Raw genomic sequence first — 15,135 nt, forward strand, 5'->3', positions numbered from 1 at the left:
CGGTCTGCTCAAATTCCTATTGCGCTCTCATCCGACTTTCCTCCCACTTGTTGTCTCGTCGTCGTTTTTTTTTTCTTCTTGATTTTCTATGACGAATTTGCGCCCAGCAGAGCATCGAGAACATGTAAATTAGCCAAGGTCATTGTTGAAGGTCCCCTCGGCTGCTCAAGAACAAGTTTTTCTAACATTTTTCGTGATTTCACGTGAAACGCGATACGCGAAAAGGCGCTATTTGTGGCTTAGTAGCAGTTTTGAAGAGAACGGCTGAAAGAAAAAAAAACCTCCCACCCAGCAAAAAAAAGTGCGGATTTTGCTTTTCAGGAACTGGAGGCAGCGCTCAGTCCACATGTGTTTGAAGTCTTCTCTACGTCGATTGCAAATCTTTGTGCACATTCGAATTTTTTCGAATATTTATCGAATATTTAGCTCATAAATATAATATCGCATTGTGCTAAAAACCTATTTTACCGTGAATACCTAAAAAAATACTTCAGTAGAGGTGTAAGCACTCGGAAATACAAAGTATAAAAAAATAAACTTAAAAATATAAGTATATAAATATATATAATATAATGAAATAAAATAAGTATAAAAAACAATAGCGTTTATAGGTAATTTTCCATAAATTACTTTAAATTCTAATCCTAATTAATGAATGAATAAAACGAATGAAAAAATTGAATGAAAAAAGTAATGAATTCGTGGATAACGTTTCCTATTTACTTCCAATTCTGATTTCAATTCTTGAATTTGTAATATTTACCACAAAAATTTCCTGCAAAATTATTCGCTACAGTATACATTGCATAGTAAACGAGTTTTTTTTGCAGGAAAAGTTGCAATTCACTTTGCCAACAGCGATATTAGCTTTTTTTGTTTTGTTTACATTGTTCTACATACATAAAGCGAGTTTTGGAGACGATTCTCTCTTGTGTGCCTCATTTCTTTTCTCTCGTTTACTCGTTGAGAAAGAAAAATGTTTCCAATCTTTTCTTTGGACAATTTTTATCCTTATATAAACGTGGGAACAGAGAATGATTAGAACAGAAGTTGTACTTTATGCGTGAATTAAACTTTTCCGTGATGAAAATTTCTCCAACACTCCTTCGAATCATTTCATGTATTGTTTTCATGGATTCCAGAGTGATTTTTAGTTTCGCGCCTACTTCCTCCACTCGGTTCTCCTCCATTTGGTCCTCTTTCACTCGATTAAATTCTTCAACAGTGTATTAATTCATAAAATTACAAATAATTGCGATAATTAATTACAAATAGCAATCTTTCAACACTTTATTAATTCATACAATTACAAATAATTACAATAATTAATTGCAAACTAATAATAACTAATTACAAACAACAAACACCAATAATAATAATAAAATCAATAAGGTCATGCAGATTTAAGATTTCGGGATGAAGCACTTGCATGGGGACTTTTTTTCCCACCTTCTATAGTCCTCAGAAGAACGACCTCATCTCATCTAACGTGATGGATGTGACGGGTTCCCTCGTTGGTTTTATCGAATCATTGATCGATCGAGAGGAGTAAAGCGAGGAAATCTGATGAGTCTCGACGCTGGCGACATAACGGTGGTTTCGAACTACTGCGCTCATCTACGTAACTCGTAATAGTTGTGATTGTAAGACATTTATTGATTGATTTACTATTGTTCCTCTTAAATTTGATTATAATTGTAATTATATCATAACTATAGTTAAATAAATTATATTAGTAATTATATTATATTTTTTGTATTATATTATTATAATATATTTTATGCCATTATTACATTATATTTCATGTTATATTTTTGATTATATTGTAAGTTTACATTTATTTGTTTTTTTTTTCGTTCGTTATTATTTTATTTACTATTATTATTACATTATATTTTATGTTATATCTTTGATTAAATTATAAGTTTACATTCACTTTTTTTGCTAGTTATTATTTTACTTACTAATTCTTTGTTTATTATTTATACTTTTACATTAATTACATTATTATTAAATTTATACTTTTTAGAATTAATGTATTCAAATACGCTTAAAGGTGTTCCAAAATCCATCAAAGATCGGATTGTGCTTTTTTTTTGCTTAACTGTAGAAGCACTGTTCGGTTTCTGGAACACCTTTGGGGGTGTTTGAATGAATAAATAAAAATAATAGATGAATAAATAGGATAACAACTAATAATAAGAAACAAATAAACATAACAACAATAATATTATATAATATAATGTAAATAATACTAATACTAATAATAGTAATAATAATAATAATAATAGTAATAATAATAATAATAATAATAATAATAATAGTAATAATAATAATAATAAGGAAATAAATAAATGTTTTGTAACCAAATAACCACCAACTATTCGTTGTAATAAATAAACAGAAAAAGATAGTAATGAAAGAAAAAGTAAAGAAAAAAATAATGTTAAATAAATATAAGAACGGTAATAATGTAATATAATATGAATAATTATTAATAAATGAATAGTATTGCAAAAAACGAAAATATTTTTCACGTGGATCAATACACCAATTCGAATCCACCGTTTTGTCCCAGCCTTCAAGGGCTCATCAGATTTTTTGGCTTCACTTTCCTCGCCTGCAAACAACGCGGCAATTTTCCTTTGGTTTGTTCATAGTTCTAGCACCTCAGTAATTTCCTCAATAGAGCTAGTATTTTGAGCGGTTTTTGAAAAATTAATTTAAAAAAAAACCTAAAATAGTAATAATTAATAAATAAAAAAGATGAAAAGAGAGATGAAGATAATTGGTAAATAAATAGTAGTAATAATTGATAAATAAGATAAAAAATAAGAAGAAAACAAAATATGGAAATACAATAACCGACTACTTGCAGACACTGCAGTCGAGATTTTTTTTTCCTTTTTTTTTCTTTTTCTCGCATGAGCTATGCGTATTATTGCGCAAATTGTTGCGTACACAACTATTAACAATTTTTCTCGCATAAATGTGGAAATGGGCATTTCTTCAACGCCATCAATGTCCTCGGCCACATTTTCAACGATTTTCAGCATAAACGTAATTGAAAAGCACTTTTCTGATTGCATCGTCTTCTGCTAAAATGTTTTCCTCGAGAAATAATAAGTTTCTCTTTTACGCGGAAAAAAAAACAAATCACGTTAGAAATCAGAAACGCGGAGAGTCGAGCTGCTCTTGTAGAATTCATAGAATTCAAGTGTTTTTCATCATTAATTCAGTCTACGCGGTTTTTTTATCTTTTCGTTCGTCATTTCTTCATCTTGAGGGTGTAAAAAGTTGCATCGTTGTGTTAATTGATGTCTCTGGTGTCTCCTCAATTCTTCTAGCGCTTCTAGATAGTGCATTTTCTTTGTCTTCATTTTTTTGCGACCATTTGAAAAACATTTCTCAAATCCTAGTTGTTCGAGGAATGTACCTGAATCTTTAAAAAATTTTAAAAATTAAAATAAACTTAGAAAAAAATTCTAAATAATTCTAAAATAATTAATATTAGCTAGTAGTTTCTAAATAATGATAATAATAATAATAATGATAATAATAATAATAATAATAATAATAATAATAATAATAATAATAATAATTGTCCATGTCCGACTGTTTTTAAATCTCGGCATGTTGATTAATAAAGACGATCAATACCAATCTTTGCTACAGCTCAAGAAAATCAATTGAAAATAATAATAATTTTGGAAGAAAATAGAAAAAAAAGTCCCCAAATTGTTCTCCTTGAAGTGGTGCGTAAAATAAGAAAATTATTAGTTTTTTTTTGCGTGCACAATAGAATAGTCCATAAAGATTCGGATCTATAACTTCCGTTGTTTTGAAATATATTCTTCGTAGGAGCAACGTCAATCCAATGAAAAAAAAATGTAATTGGCTATCCATGCAACTTTTTCCCATAGCTTTATATTCGATCTCAGAGCCATATATCATTCCTCTTCATGGGAATTGAAGAAGAAAATGTGGAGCTTAGTAGTTGTCCGCTGTGTTTTTCATTTCAAATCGTTTCGGAGCTTGTTTCGCACGCAAAACCAACTGGCGATTCCGTTTGTAAAAATTGATGGATTAAAATTTCCAGAAAGAGAGAGAGGGGGAAAAAAACGTCTACTTAGTGTGTCTAATGGAAATTTAAATTCCCCTGTGGTGATACAGGCAACATTTACGTGATTAAGCACTTTTTAATGCATTAACACCGGATTTCCATTAGATCCACTGGAAAAGGAATCGATTTTTGGATCTGGATATGCTGATGAGCCGATTTACCATTTTATTTTATAATTTCTTTTTCTTTTCAAAATAGTTTCAATGGTTTTAAAAGGGAAAATATTAGGTAGATGTTACTAGGTAGATGTATAAGTAATGGCGTTTTTTCTAAATCTAAACTTGCGCCAAGATGAAAGAGTTTATTTATTTATTTGTTTATTTCATTGTTTGCTTACCATTTAGTTATTAATTATTATTATTTATTCAGCACATCTAGTTAAAAGAGGACTTTTTTATCTATAAGATAGTGTTGGAGTGGTTTTTTTTCCACGTTGATTTTAATTTTTTTCTAATTTTTAGATCAATAAATAGTTGTCATCGTCATAGCAGCTGACAAAAGAGTTGCTAAAATTAATGTTTTTCAGTAGTATTTTTGTTTTTATCGTTAGCAATAAATAATAAATAAACAATTTTAATTTTAATCCAATGAATTTAAAGTTTGCTTGGATTTTCCTATTCTTGATTCTTTCACTTAGTTTTTAAGAATTTTTCTGAAGAGTGCTCTCAGCTCTAGTTTCAGTTCATTATTATTATTATTATTATTATTATTATTATTATTATTATTATTAGTCTTCTATTTTTTTGTTTATTATGTTTCAGTTTCAGTTTTTTTTATTGTTTTCATATTAAAACATGAAATAAGGAATCTCACCCGCTTCTTTTGAACTTTTTAATTAAAACTAGTGGTATTTTGTTATTTCTGATGGTAAGGTGAAAGGTTAGTCCTCCGTACTTTGCAAATTTTAGAGAAAATTGCGACAAACATTCCAAATTTTTACAATCTTTATTGCTGAGCTACGAAGAAAAACCTGTTCACTTTACACTCCACCCTTATAAAACTGCTCATCCTCAAAGAGATCCACGCCTTAGAATTTCTCCAGTACAGGTACCTACTGCAGATCTTCTCCTCCTCTCTTTATATCCAGATATGGTTTTTTCGTAGTTCTATTACTGTAGCCTCAGTAATCCCCCCAATAAGGGCTAGTATTTTGAGCGGTTTTTGGATAATTAATTTCAAAAAAAAAACTAAAATAAAAAATATACAAAAATAATAGTAATATTGATGCATAAAAATCTTTCATAAAAATGTTTCTCTCTTTCTTTCTTTCTTTCTCTCTTTCTTTCTTCATTCTTTTCATTTTCCCCAAGGATTTTATCTTCTGCCACCCTCCTTCCCTTCTATTCTTCTTTTATTAACATTAATAATTAACATATTCTTTCATTCTCTATCGTTTACTCTTTAATTTTATTTTTTGTTGTTGTTGTTGCTGGGCCATCATGATAGTTTGTCAGTTCTCACACTGTGATTATCATTGTAGAATATAGATTTACAAGTTGAGCAATAAGAAGATAAGCAAAATAGTAAGGTATTAATAAAACAATAAGTAAACGAACAAATAAATAAATAAGTAAATAGACGTTAGGATCAAAATCGCTCAAAAACTCATTAAAAAATCATAGTCCCTATGGAGTGGCATGAAGATAGGATCTCCTAGAAGGATTCCATCTTCAAAATGAGCGAAACAGTAAAACAAGAATAAAACAGTGAATAAATAAATAAATAAATAAATAAAAAGTAGGATCAAAACACCTCAAAAAAATCATCGAGAGATTCGTTGGCGTGCTGTCATTGATTAAAAGTTTCATTTATGGATTTCAGCTTTCTGAATTTTTTCTGTTTGATTTTCAGTAATCCAGTGATTATAATAAGTTATTAAACAATAAGTGTATAATAAATGATCATATTGATTTTTTGAGGAGTTGTACAGGAAGATTTTGATTGATTTCATATTTAAGATTTCATTTTCGTTGCTCCGTCCTACAGCTACTGAGATCCATGAGCGAAATCCACGATACAAAATTGAAAGAGATTAAAAACAGTGTATCGAAAAAATGACGAAGTGCAAAAATCCTATGGGAAACATAGAGTTTGGAATGTAGATTACGAATATAAGCTTTACCTCGCTGAACTTCCCCCGATCGTCGTGGGAAAACTGCGTGAGAATGGCATTTGTTCCAACGAGGCACGTTAGAACGCGCTACATTTTTACGCTTTCTGATTGTAACAGCGGCGCTATTCATTGGTTTACATGAATGGGCTGCTGAGGATCCCTTATCGATTCCCAACCGCTCGCTTACGGCTGCAGAGCGTGCACGTGGCGGACGCATTCCAGCCTAACTTATGGAAACGAACACCGTTTCCCATGGCGTTTTTTCTTTCTTTTTGAGGACAATTAAGGGAAGTTGAGCGGTGGCAGGTTCCTTTTCGTCGCCTACACACTAAACTCAATGTTTTTCATTAGATTTTCGCACATTACGCGGATATCATGGTACCATTGCTTTCAAAGAACAGGAATCAGTTCCTGAAAGTTGTCGTGGAATCGAAGAATCCGAATGGAAATCCATGTTGCCATCATTACTTCATATGCTTTTAATGCATTTATCATGCTCTTATGTGAACCGGTTCATCATCACGGCGGACATCCACGACCATAAGGGTTCACGAGCGGTTCTATCCCACATAACTATCCTATGAAGACTTGATCTGCTTAGCCAACCACAGTAATCTCGTTTTATTGCTATTGTCCACTACGCGTCGTAATTTTTCATAATGATTTATAGATAATCAATGTAATCCTTGAATCATTATACTATCGCTGCTACTTCCTGCTAGAACTTATTCATTCAGCATCCCTAAATCATACTGTATCCTTAAATCTTTCAGATCTTAGCGCTTTAGTTAACTTCTATATGTGATTTTCCACTTTTCCCTATTCCATTTCTACTTCTTTTTTTAGTTTCTTTTCATATTAAATATTTTCATATGTTTGTTATTATTTTTAATATTATCTTTTATTATATATTATTATATTATGTTTTTATTATAGATCTAAGCGCTTTAGTTAACTTCTATGTGTGATTTTCCACTTTTTCCTATTCTATTTCTGTCTATTTTTTTTAGTTTTTTTATATTAAATATTTTCATGTGTTTATTATTATTTGTAATATTGTCTTTTATTATATGTTATATGTTATTATTAAACTATATTTTTTATCATTCTTTTTTCATCTTTTTTTCTAATGGTGCTATTTTGCATTATCTATTATCTCTTTTATCAAACGATTTTTTATTATACATTTATTTTTTTATTATGTATTATTATATATTACTTATTTTTATATTATATTTCTATACCATAATAATTATTCCTATATTACATCATGTAATTGTATTATATTATTATTCTGTCATGTATATTATGTCATATATCTTATTTTATATATTTTTGTACATTTATTATTATATTTTAGTAATATATTAGTTGTTCCCGTATTATATTATCTATTTGCATTATATTTAATATTTCTATATGTTTATTATTATTTATAATATTATCTTTTGTTATATATTAATATATTATTATAATATATTTTTTGTTACATATTATTATATATTATTTATTATTATATTATATTTCTATAAAATAATAATTATTCCTATATTACATCATGTAATTGTATTATATTATTATTCTATCATGTATATTATGTCACATATTTTATTTTATACATTTTTGTACACTTATTATTATATTTTAATAATACATTTTTTATTCCCTGTCATGTTACCTTTATTATTATATTATTATTTTATTAGCTTTATCTTTATTATTCTATTATATCTTTATTTTATTGTGTATTACCGATTTGTTACGTATATAATATTCCTATAGTCAATGCATATGCATCTTTTTTCCCTTGCAGAATTAATTAATTATTTCCTACAAGTTTTCTAACCAATAAAAATTGTAGATTAGTTAATGTTAATTTATGAAAAAAAAAGCTTTTAGTCTTTTAAACGGGTTTATATCTACACCGCACATCGCATTCTTAGGATGTTAGGGGAGAAATTAAGGGCATAGCCGTAGCGTAGTTCCGCGTCGTTTATTAATTCATTCGCACTGCAAATCGTTTCATTTTCTTTTAATTTACTCGAAACTCCTCTAAATTAATAGCGTTTGATTTTTCAAGGATACTTTTTCCCGAAGATTTCTTAACGATTTTTTCCCATTTTTTTTTCAAAGGTTTAATCAGATCTCTGATTATGAACGAGATTGTTCACGAGTCTTGTGCATAGTTATTTTATTATTTTTGTTGTATTTATTTTGTTTTATTTCTATAGTTATTTGTTCTACCTTTTTCCTATTTTTACAATTATTTCTACTTTAATCGTCTGTAAATTTGCCTTCAATATCGACATTCAAAAGAGTTACGAATTATTAATATTAGTTTGTTCCGTATTCCTATTTCTATATTTTTGTATTTTGTATATGTATTCTGTTCTGTATAATATTTTAGTTAGTTAGTTTTTACTATATTCCATTAAGAATTAGTCTATTATATTCTATTAAAAAGTAAAAAAAAAAGAATTATAGATTGAGAATTTAAGAGCGTGCAATTTTCGAAATATTTCTCGGATCTTACTAAGGGGATCTGCCGTATTTGTAAAATCTTCAAAAAAAAAACTCGATTTTTTTCCTGTTTGTTTTCTTCAAAACGAAAGCGACTATTGATATCAATTTTTCACTTGAATCCGCTTGTGGAATTCCTAGAATTCCTAGAATCCGTTTTTCTCCTCCTTCTCATCTCTTGTTTCTTTTTTTACAATTTAAATTTAACTGAATCAATGAATTGCTTTTTTGTTCTGAGAAAAAAAAAACGAATTTTCTTAGTAATTTTTCCTATAAATTGCTGTATTCCGCTACCATTCCACACATCATTTGAGAAGGTATGTCGTTACTCAAAGGAGCGACAAGAGGAGTGATCGTCTCCACGTCCGCTTCTGTGATTGTAACCATAATCCTCGTATACAGTAACTACATCATACTGTGCCTTGTGGATGAGATTGCTGACCTCGAATCAACTGCGAGAAATAATATATCGGAGTTTGAGGTTGTGAAATATTCACTTTTATACTTAATCTCAGTTCTTTTTGACCTTTATTGATTATCCGATTCATTATAGTTTTTCCTGAACGATGCTTGGTTTCATATGCTTGAGGAAACTCAATTGTTCCGAAATTTCTTCAGACGAACCGATGTGGAGAAGTTTATCCGAAGGAAGAGAGCGTCTGGGTGAGTGTTGTCCAGAAATTCTAGGAAATTGTCAAAGTGTTCCATGAATCTCTTCAAGTTCCGTTAGATCACTTGACGAAAGAATGCGGAAATGGAGGGGGATCTCGAAAAATTTCCGGAAAGCGAATCCATTCGGTGATAGACAAAGGTTTAAAAAAGGTTACATGGCAGCTCCAGTGGTGACGGAACAGAAATTCAAGTGTGCTAGTGAGTTAATTTTTTAAATATTTTTAAAATATTTCATTGGATATTTTACTATATAATGTTCGTGATGAACAATATTGAAGAAGGTAATCGTTTAGAATGTAAGGAACAGGCTGACACATGTCCCCCGGGCCCTCCTGGACCGCCTGGACCACCGGGTGCCGATGGAGGTGGTGAAAAATTTGCTTGTGAATTTTTTTTCCCGGTGGATGATGGAATTTGCTGGAGGAGATTTCAGAGCCGGGTGAACCTGGACCGAACGGTGTTGATGCTTGTTCCGGATTACAACAATCTGCAGCAAGTTATGGATGTATAAAATGTCCAGTTGGGTTGCCAGGCCCTCCAGGTATGACGCTTCTTATGAATTATTATTCTTTATTATTAAGAAAAATAGTAAAATAAATAGGAAAGACAAAATAGTAAAATAATAAAATGAATAAAAGCAAATAAAATAATAAAATAAACAGAATAATAAAAATAGAAAAAATGGTAAAGTAAATAGAAAAACCAAAATAGTAACAACCTTTGGGTATTATTTTTCTTATGAAATAATCCCTATATCGCTATTATTAAGTAAAAGATAGTAAAATAAATAAGAATAAAATAGAAATAAGCAGTAGCAATAGAAAATATAATGTAAAAATAAAAACAAAAATAAAATAATAGGAATAATAACAACAGATAAACCCAGGTATGATGCTTCCTATCAAATATTCCTTATTACTAAGAAAAAAAATAGTAAAATAAATAGAAAAAAGCGAAATAGAAATAACCTCCAAGTGTGATTCTTCTTCTCAAGTACTACCTACTATTAAGTAAAAAAAATAGTGAAATAAATTAGAATAAAATAGAAATAAGCGGCGATAAATATTATTTACAACACAGTTATCAGATAAACATCTAGAAACACCTCTGAAATTGTTTCCTGCATTTTTCTTTACAGGAGAAGACGGCCCTCCTGGACTACCGGGACCGGATGGTCTACCAGGAGAAGATGCGAATGAGTACGTGGAAATTACGATCACGGGACTTCCCGGTCCACCAGGACCACCTGGTGACCCAGGACCACCAGGTAATTATCCTTCAAAGCTGTTGTGTTCCCATGTGGAATGACCTCCTTTTAAGTACATTTGGAAAAAAAACCGCACAAGTAACGCACATTTTAAAATCCCAAGGATTCTCTGACGCGTTTGAATGACATTTTCGTCAAAAACGACCTGACCTGTGGTCTAATTGCTGTTGTAGCGGTTGTTCGGTGAAAGTGCTGTGGGACCCTAATTAGCTCGATCCAATCGATTGACGCGTAAGGGTAATAAATATAAAAAACGAACAGGGAATGCCACGATTTTGCAGAAACAGCTCAAATATTAGAAGATAAGAAGATTTCTCACTCACGAAAAAGATGGGACATCAAATTTGACTCAATTCCTAGAAACCGTGTTCTCGATGAACCTCTATTATCCGAAAAGAATACAATCGCCTTAGTAAAAATTTCAAAACTGTGTCAACGTCAATGAGAAGTAGCGCGATTTTTTAAATTACAAACAGAAATAGAAAAAATTTTAGTATGTATTTATTTATTACTATTATTTATTTATTTATTTTAATATGTACTTATTGTATTATTATTTTTTTAGTGTATTTTATTTTATCAGCGTAATCCTTTTATTTTCAATGAATCAATTCCCTTCTGGCCTTGATTCAAAATTTGTCGAGTGAAGCATATTTTCTAAACGTGTCATTTGAAAAAGCGGAAATTAATTCGAAATTGAGCTTTGATCTCTTAGGAATTGAACAAGGTCCCATCGGAGCCAGCGGAGCGCAGTCGCTTACGCACGTTACTTTAATTGTAGAACTTTTATTCAGTTTTATTTTTTTTTATCTTCAATCCTTTGACTCAACAGTGGGTTGCGACAAACAACCCAAAGCTCAAAATTCTTCAATTCTTTGATCCAGGGAATTGTTGTCCACGTCATCTTCTCACTGACGTCACTTTTCCGCGGTTTTTCGGAAATTCGCAGCATTGCGGTTTAGATTTATTATTGATTATTTGTAAACATCAATACAAATATACAAAACAATGCAAATGGGACCGTTCGCCTTGTTCGATCAAGAAAACTCGTCCGCTGCCTCCAGCTATGTATAACTTATCCATACAGCTACTGAGTCCTAAATCTCACAGATCCTAGCGCTTTAGTTGACTTCTATGTGTAATTCTCCACTTTTTCCTTTTTATTTTCCTATTTCCTTTTTGTTTACTTTTATTTTATATTAAATATTTTCATATATTTATTATTATTGCTACATTTTTTTATAACGAGTTATTTTTTAAAACTATATATCGTTTTGACCAACACACCCTCTCATCTCCCTGGTGTTTTAAAATCAAGAGAATTAGAATGTAGAAAGATAGGTATAGCAGGCAAAAACTGAGAGATTCTTTTAAGGATTTTTTTCCAAAGGAATCTTTAGAGGAATTTCTGAGGGAAATTTTCCCGAGGAGAAGGAAATGAAACCCAGTCGGATCAAAACCTCCTGAATTGTAGTACAATTGCGCACATGCGATTGCGTTCAAGTGCGCACTCAACCGACTTTCGGGGAGAGAAGTAAGGGTCCCATCGTGCTAAGTTGAGTGCAACTGTACGCATGTGTGTAACACAGGTTGGATTGTGCTGACAGAAATTTGACAGAGAGCGCTGAGTTCGAAGAAACAGTATGAACTCTCACCTACCTCACCTAATATCCCTACGGATCGTAGAGTGCTGGAAAAAAAAGATTAGCAGTTTTTTTCTTCTTCTGAACTCGATTTTTTAAATTTTCTTTTGGGTAAATTTCGCGCATTTAGTCGAGAATAATTTACGAAATGCAAATCAATTAAAAAAAAACAGAAAATTCCAGAAAAAAATCTGGATCTATCATGGCTGAATTGAAATGCAACTTTTGATTTATTAAAATGGCACGGACAAAAAAATTTGTGAAGTTTTTTTTTTTCCTTTTCTTTTCTCAATTTGAAAACAATTGGATCTTGCTGGAATATTTCTTTTTTTTTTCAAGAATTTCTGAGAAAATTCTGACTCTGATTTACTTCGCTCTGATTTGGAATCAAACCTACAAGAGGCCAAACCGTAATAACCCAACTGCTGGTCCTTTATATTTACTAACGCTTCCCTGCCTTTCAGGAGAACCTGGCCCTATGGGACCAACAGGGCTGCCCGGCGAAAATGCTCTCCGACGCATAAATCCCCGAGGACCGCCGGGTCCCCAGACACCAGGACCACCAGGTCCAGAAGGCTTGCCAGGTCTCCCTGGTCCACTTGTTGGACCTCCTGGTCTCCCTGGAGAACCGGGGCTCCCCGGACTACCTGGGGATCCGGGAATACCAGGAGCACCGGGAACGGTAAACACACTCTGTAATGACTTTTTTCTGTAGCGAAACGTTGAAACTTCTGTTTACTATTTTTAGCCTGGTCGGAGAGGACGTCCCGGTGGAGATGGATTCTATTGCGAATGCCCTCCGAGGTTTCCATCGACCGCAGGAATTAATTCGCAGGAATATGGAAGTCAGGCGTTTTACAGAACTACTCCGCCACGACCACAACCAGTGCAGCCCTATGGAAATCACGAGAATCGCCCTTCCAGCAAAATTTACACAACCCAAGTCAATTTTTATGGATCCAGCGACGCCTACGTCACAGCACCGCCGTCCTATGAAGCCTCAATGTGGTCAGCGCAAGCGCAACACCCTGCGCCACCGATAATTCCGTATTTCACTCAGCCACCACCCAGGATGTATACGAATGTTCAGCGAAGATTAAATCGACCAGCGTCCATGAACAAATCGTTCCATGGATTTTCAAAAAGACGTAACAGGGATAACGTGAAGGAAACGGGGCGTGGAAGTTTTTCAGGCAGTAAACGGAAAATTCATAGGCGAATTATACAATCTGTAGGTTTTGCTAGAAAATAATATGTTTTATTATTTAGTTTTCTGCTTTCTACAGGCATAATAAAGTGTATATTTGTTCTCCAGACTTTTTCTGGAATTTCTGCAGAAAATCCATGCACCCGATATGTATACAGGAGTAAAAAAAACGAGTGCGAAAGCACCTCTAAGTCCTCTATTTCTAAAATCTCACCATTGTGAGTAAAATTGAAAACATTCAAAATTAGGAGAAAAAATTGCCCCAGCACTGGAACCAATCGACAAAAAAAAAGATGTGGAGGAGGAGGGAATCGTGTGGACGAATGTGAAAGAGTATGAAAGAGTGATGAGAAATGTGGAAGAGGATGAAGAAGTACGTAGGAGCATTAATATCAACAATTAACGAATGTATACCCAGAAAATTTTCCAGAAAAAAATAACCGTCTCTTCCAGAAAAATAACCGTCTCTCGGCGTAATGCTCTATAGGATCCAATAATGTCAGAATGGCTTAAGTAACGAGTGGACAATTTCAGAATTTACTTAATTTAATAACTTAACGAAGACATGAAAAAGTAAAAATTAAAGAGCAACACTCAAATGTATTTCCTCAAATATTTCCACTCAAATGATTGAGTTTAGGATTCGAAGGAAAAATTAAAGGCTTCTCCAAATGTTCTCCAAATGGAATTTCAGCTATTGGAGCTTTTTCTTTGCCTTTTTTTCTTTTTTGTTTTTTTTTTGTTTTGTTTTTTATTAAAGAAAATTCAAAGAAGTGCCGCGAATAATAAAACATGTAGTAATAGTACTATGATATAATTAAAATATATATGTACAATAAATGAATGCATATATGTGTAGTTAAAAATGATATAAACGATCCTTTTTACCGTTAATGGATCCACACTCAAAGTAAATTATCAACCCTAACCATTAAAAGGGGCGGGTGTGGTGTAGCGGTTAAAGGTTCCGCTTCCTGCACTGATCGATCGATCGGAGGTTCGAATCCGCCCTAGTGCTCACCAAGCCCATCATCCCTCCGGGGTCGATAAATTGGCATCAGACTTGTCTGAGAGGATAAAAACACTGGTTTGACCCTTCGGTTAGCCACCGCAAGTCATTGTAGAGGCCAATTACACGTCCCTAGACCTCAAACGATTCTGAATTGAAGTGAACGTGGTGGCGGGTCTCAAGCGGATTGTTTAACACCGGAGACTTTATCCTTCACCCCCTTTAACCATAAAAAAAAATTACAGAAAGCGAACACGCTACTTACAGAAACAGTGATGTTGAATAAATTATAAATAAATAAATGAACAAATTAATAAAATAGATGAATAAAACAAATAAATAAAAATAAATAAATAGATAGTAAATTCCCACAAATTTATTTATTTATTTGCAGAGAGAGAGAAAAAAAAGAAAAGAATGACCTAATATTCTTTCTGCGGCATGCTATATTTTTATATCAGCGTGAAATATTTAATTAATGCTGACAGCCATAGATCCGAAGAAACTCTTTTTAGCATTAATTAATTAACTAATTATTAACTAGTAATTAATTATTAATATTAATTAATCAACTAAAATGG

The 15,135-nt window shown here is 32.0% G+C and overlaps 2 protein-coding genes across 6 annotated transcripts in view; both read left to right on the plus strand.

Annotated features, from left to right (window-relative positions):
* RB195_007860 (uncharacterized protein) overlaps positions 1 to 356 on the plus strand; it is a gene marked incomplete at both ends in the record, with an annotated part of 52,965 nt that extends 52,609 nt beyond the window's left edge. For all 4 annotated transcript variants that reach the window (XM_064181725.1, XM_064181724.1, XM_064181723.1 and 1 more), the window contains one exon: positions 322 to 356. In XM_064181725.1, the coding sequence (XP_064038490.1) occupies positions 322 to 356 (35 nt within the window). The remainder of the gene's footprint in view (positions 1 to 321) is intronic.
* Positions 357 to 9,075: 8,719 nt separating this feature from the next.
* RB195_007861 (uncharacterized protein) lies at positions 9,076 to 13,948 on the plus strand (the record flags this gene model as incomplete). 2 transcript variants are annotated; one of them, XM_064181728.1, is made up of 9 exons in its annotated part: positions 9,076 to 9,237; positions 9,310 to 9,419; positions 9,478 to 9,626; positions 9,722 to 9,793; positions 9,862 to 9,969; positions 10,567 to 10,695; positions 12,803 to 13,020; positions 13,087 to 13,573; positions 13,794 to 13,948. In XM_064181728.1, 9 exons carry the CDS (start codon positions 9,076 to 9,078, stop codon positions 13,946 to 13,948), a joined length of 1,590 nt encoding a protein of 529 aa, XP_064038495.1. The 2 variants fall into 2 exon arrangements, with proteins under 2 accessions (XP_064038495.1, XP_064038496.1); XM_064181729.1 differs by having other exon boundaries at positions 13,087 to 13,486.
* Positions 13,949 to 15,135: the final 1,187 nt, after the last annotated feature.

The sequence above is a fragment of the Necator americanus genome, chromosome I, assembly GCF_031761385.1.
Source record: "Necator americanus strain Aroian chromosome I, whole genome shotgun sequence".
Classification (NCBI taxonomy): domain Eukaryota; kingdom Metazoa; phylum Nematoda; class Chromadorea; order Rhabditida; family Ancylostomatidae; genus Necator; species Necator americanus.